At 42.6% G+C, this 971-nt stretch overlaps 1 protein-coding gene across 1 annotated transcript in view; it reads right to left on the bottom strand.

Annotated features, from left to right (window-relative positions):
• Window positions 1–244: 244 nt before the first annotated feature.
• LOC101849369 (neuroligin-4, X-linked) overlaps window positions 245–971 on the bottom strand; it is a 7,801-nt gene continuing 7,074 nt past the window's right edge. Inside the window, exon 3 of the mRNA XM_005096937.2 lies at window positions 245–898. Coding sequence (XP_005096994.1) covers window positions 538–898 — 361 coding nt within the window. The 3' untranslated portion in view covers window positions 245–537. The remainder of the gene's footprint in view (window positions 899–971) is intronic.

Genomic DNA, 971 nt, shown 5'->3' with positions numbered 1-971 from the left:
CGGCGCGTGGATTTTACGGCAAAAAAAAAAAGTAAAAAAATACACACACACAAAAACAAAACAAAACACGGGAATCGCCGATCGGGGATGCGAGGATGAAAATTATTTTAAATCTCTCTTGAATGTAAATTTTATTTTTTGTCTGATACAAATCGCTACCCTAGCCTTACGGAGTTCTATCTGCCCAGCACCTAGATCTAGTTTTGAGAAATTTGACGGTAAAGATATTGAGCTTCAAAACATGTCAAGTTTTTTCGTAATCATTTCTTTGAACATCTTGATAACGACTCTGAATAATCTTACGGTTTTGATAGAGCAAACAGATCATTTGGTTCCAGACCTCATGGTTTTATTAACTCAAAACGGCCAGTTATGTTAGTGCTGAAAGGGTTAATGCATTGTCGAAAAAACAGAATGCGCGTCCTCAATAAATTAAAGACTTAATGTATTGTTTCCGAACTTTAGGCGGAGTTGGAAAAACAACGATTCTGACCAATGATTATAGATACGGTAAATATTTACGGTTTCTGGTTCTGACTACGGTAAAAGAAGGATGAGCGAAATAGCAAGCGTTAACCCAATAAACCAAGTGGTGGGCGTTGGTTGTGTTGAGGCGTGGGAGTGTGTAGTTGTCGTTAAGGTAGTAGTGGAAAATTGTTCAAGCGGACCCTGTGTTTCGCTGGGTGCGGCAACTCTCGCAGCAGCTTCCAGGTCGGGTATTAGGCGATGCCAGAAGCAGACTTCCGTAGAGTTTCTCCTGGTTTTGACCGTTGAAGTTTCGGAAATCAGTAAGTATTCCTGTCTGTCGAGCGTGAACTCGGGCCAGCATGGGAGACTTTCTGTGGTAGCCGCTCTAGAACATTCTGATGGTTCTTCCTCGTTCTTTTTGTTGGGATTCCTGGAGGGTGAAATGAACACAGTGTGAGGAAAATGGTGGGGCAGTAGAGGCGTGAAGAGGAAGAGGCGGGGGG

Source organism: Aplysia californica, unplaced genomic scaffold (genome assembly GCF_000002075.1).
Source record: "Aplysia californica isolate F4 #8 unplaced genomic scaffold, AplCal3.0 scaffold00142, whole genome shotgun sequence".
In the NCBI taxonomy this organism is placed as follows: domain Eukaryota; kingdom Metazoa; phylum Mollusca; class Gastropoda; order Aplysiida; family Aplysiidae; genus Aplysia; species Aplysia californica.
The sequence above is the reverse complement of the archived record's forward strand: the minus strand, read 5'-3'. Positions and strand labels throughout refer to the sequence as shown.